Source organism: Cibotium barometz, chromosome 61 (assembly GCF_041138505.1).
Source record: "Cibotium barometz isolate CiBa-2024 chromosome 61, ASM4113850v1, whole genome shotgun sequence".
Lineage (NCBI taxonomy): Eukaryota > Viridiplantae > Streptophyta > Polypodiopsida > Cyatheales > Cibotiaceae > Cibotium > Cibotium barometz.
In genome coordinates this window covers 33419646-33422543 of record NC_141106.1, presented here as the reverse complement: position 1 = coordinate 33422543, position 2898 = coordinate 33419646, and the positions used below count along the sequence as shown (strand labels likewise).

The window sequence follows — 2898 nt, the reverse complement described above, 5'->3', positions numbered from 1 at the left end:
AGTTGCACGACAATGAGGACATAACAAGTAGATCGACGAAGTACGCAAATCTATGTCGACAAAGCAACCAACATCAAAAGACAATCATGAGAACGACAAGGTCATACCATGAAGACTAGAGAATCCTCCTTCTCCTTGCTCTAAATCCTAGCTTGTTTTGAGTCCCATTTTAAATTTGGAGACATGGTACACATAAAAAAGTTTGGTTAAGAAAGACTTTGGAGACATGGATTTTCTCAAAGGGAGCAATAGTATTGTTATGCGATAATAAAATTTACATAATGATTGTGAAGAACCCGATGTTTCTTGCTCGCACGAAACACATTAATATATAGTATCATTAAGTATATAAGCTTATTATAAATGGAGGTAAAACTTATTTATTGCCCAACAATAAAGAATTCTACGTATATTTTTACAAAGACTCGTCGTAGAAGATCTGTGGAGTGCCACCTTCATCGACTTAACATTGGACCGAAGAGGTAGTACACCTATAGATGGACATTGAGGAGAAGTCACATAAGAAAATTTTCGACTCAAAAGGACCCTCTAAGAACTGCCATGTAAAATTTCTTAAAAAATGAGATACTTAAATTTTTGCAAATCAAAACAAAATTTGTCGAAAATTATAGATTAAGATTCTACTCTTCGAGATCTTTCCAATGATATACAGCATGATGAAGATTTTGCATATTCAAAAAGTTTACAAATTGGTGTTTGTGACATGTAACATGCCACATCATCACCAATTTAAAAACTTCTTGAATATACAAAATTTTCACATATACCTCTCTCTCTCTCTCTCTCTCTCTCTCTCTCTCACACACACACACACACACACACACACACAAAAACAAACACCACAACCATATCCATAACCACATGTCTGGACATTAACTGCACTCATACTTTCTTTTATTAAAATTTATTTACGAGAGATTCAAAAAACTTACATCACCTTACACTACTTGATACAAAATGGTTAGAGGAGTAAATATTGTCTCCACAAACTCAATACAATTGTAATATGTAAATAGACTCTCCATTTAAGTTGTGTGCATAATAAGAAGCTTGCTACCAAATTTTGTAGCTAGCTAGCTTCAAGAAATTGCTTGACCATGGGATGGGTTGAATTGGCAAGCTCGTCCGGCCGTGAAACTTCCACCACTTCACCGTTGACAAGGACACAAACAAGGGAGGCAATTCTTAGGACCTGCTTAATGCTATGGGAGACCATGATGATGGTGAGACCCTTCTTGCTGAGGGTGGTCACTGCATCTTCAATGTTATGGGTGGATATAGGATCCAAGGCACTTGTGGGTTCATCTAGCAACAGGACCTTGATAAAAAAAAAAACACAAAGCCACAACAAATCATCACTAGGTAGCACTCTCACTAACTCACACACACAAACACACTTTTTTCTTAGTTTAAAAAGCACACACAGTCACTCACTCACACTAGTATCTCTCTCTCTCTCTCACACACACACACAAAATGAATTATCACTAGGAAGAAAGCAAGTAATAGGATATAATCTCTCTCTCTCTCTCTCCACTAATAAAGAAAGCAAGCAACAGGGATAACATCTGTCTCTCTCTCTCGGACACGCACACGCACACGCACACGCACCTCCCCCCCTCTCTCACTCTCACTCACTAGTAAGAGGGATATAATCTCTCGCCCCCTCTGTAAGTCAAAAATAGTAAAGAAAGCAAGTAACAGGGATATCTCTCTCACGCCCTCTCTCTCTCTCTCTCTCTCTCTCTCTCTCCCGCACGCACGCACGCACGCCTCTCTCTCTCTCTCTCTCACACACAAACACACACACTCACCACGCACACCCACCTAGCCCACACACAGCCACCTACCTCAGGATTATTTGCAAGAGTGCGAGCCAATGCCACCCTCTGGGCTTGTCCGACTGAGAGACCCACGACTGCCTTCGAAGCAAAAGCAGGATCTAGATCTGCAATCTTCAAAAGCTCCTCCACCCGTGAATCATCTATCTTGTTCCCAGCCAGACTTGGGCCATACCTCACATTATCAGCTACAGTCCCTGCAAACAAAACCATCAAAGTATCATGCCATGTATAAGACTGAGGAAGCCGGCGGAGCTGGGGCGGCGGGGGGCCGGGCGAGGAGGAGATGTCATTACCGTCAAACATTGCCGGCAGCTGAAAGAGCATGCCCACCCTACGACGTACAGAAATAACGTCGAGCTCCGTCACGTCCTCTCCGTCTAAGAACACGGACTCTGCCGGAGGCTCCCATAGCCTGTTGAGAGCGCGCAGAAACGTTGATTTCCCACTGCCGCTCGGCCCAATGACGCCCACCACGGCGCCCACAGGGATGTCGAGAGACACACCCTTCAGGATGGGCACGCCGGCGTCGTCAGTAAAACGGTCGAGCTTTCTCACGCTGATCTTGGCAAAAGACTCTTGCGAAGGTATCGTGAGGAGGTGCTCCCTGCTCATAATGGTGGATGGTAAACCGGGCTCTGAGAGAGAAACACTGTGTTCGTGTGTACAAGAAGGTGCCTCGGAAGTTGGGTGTCTGACCTCACGGCTTCATTCAGGGAGGGTGGTACCCAACTAAGCCCCACGCTTGGCACGCGCCACATGCATACTATAAAACAGAGTGTCCCACCATGAGTACGGGCATTCATAACAGTTTGACCGCCCCCCCCCCCAAGTGTTAGAAAAAAATAATTTTGCCAAAAAGTTAAAAACCTTCATTAGAAATTTGGGAAATTATTAATTGAAGAATTTCTCGAATTTTGGAGGTTTTCCTTCTAAAATTTCCCAAATTTTGCAGGTTTTTGTACCTTCAAGTTAAAAATTTGAAGGTAATTTTCAGAAGTTGCAGGTGCAAATCACACTAAACCCGGGTTTTTTT

General features: G+C 43.1%; 1 protein-coding gene across 1 annotated transcript; it reads right to left on the bottom strand.

Moving 5' to 3' along the window:
* Positions 1-897: 897 nt before the first annotated feature.
* On the bottom strand, positions 898-2688 carry LOC147604811 (ABC transporter I family member 17-like). Its single transcript, XM_086794654.1, has 3 exons — positions 2159-2688; positions 1872-2059; positions 898-1339 (listed from the first exon to the last, which is right to left on the bottom strand). The coding sequence occupies exons 1-3, from the start codon at positions 2475-2477 to the stop codon at positions 1091-1093; spliced, it is 756 nt and encodes a 251-aa protein (XP_086650780.1). The 5' UTR covers positions 2478-2688; the 3' UTR covers positions 898-1090.
* Positions 2689-2898: the final 210 nt, after the last annotated feature.

What these genes read in the sequence shown, in the direction of transcription:
- LOC147604811 (XM_086794654.1), bottom strand. Translation starts at nt 2,477, where the DNA reads ATGAGCAGGGAGCACCTCCTCACGATACCTTCGCAAGAGTCTTTTGCC. An exon ending in GCTGCCGGCAATGTTTGACG is followed by an intron (nt 2,060 to 2,158) that starts GTAATGACATCT and finishes TTTTGTTTGCAG; the next exon opens with GGACTGTAGCTGATAATGTG. An exon ending in CTCTTGCAAATAATCCTGAG is followed by an intron (nt 1,340 to 1,871) that starts GTAGGTGGCTGT and finishes TTTTTTATCAAG; the next exon opens with GTCCTGTTGCTAGATGAACC.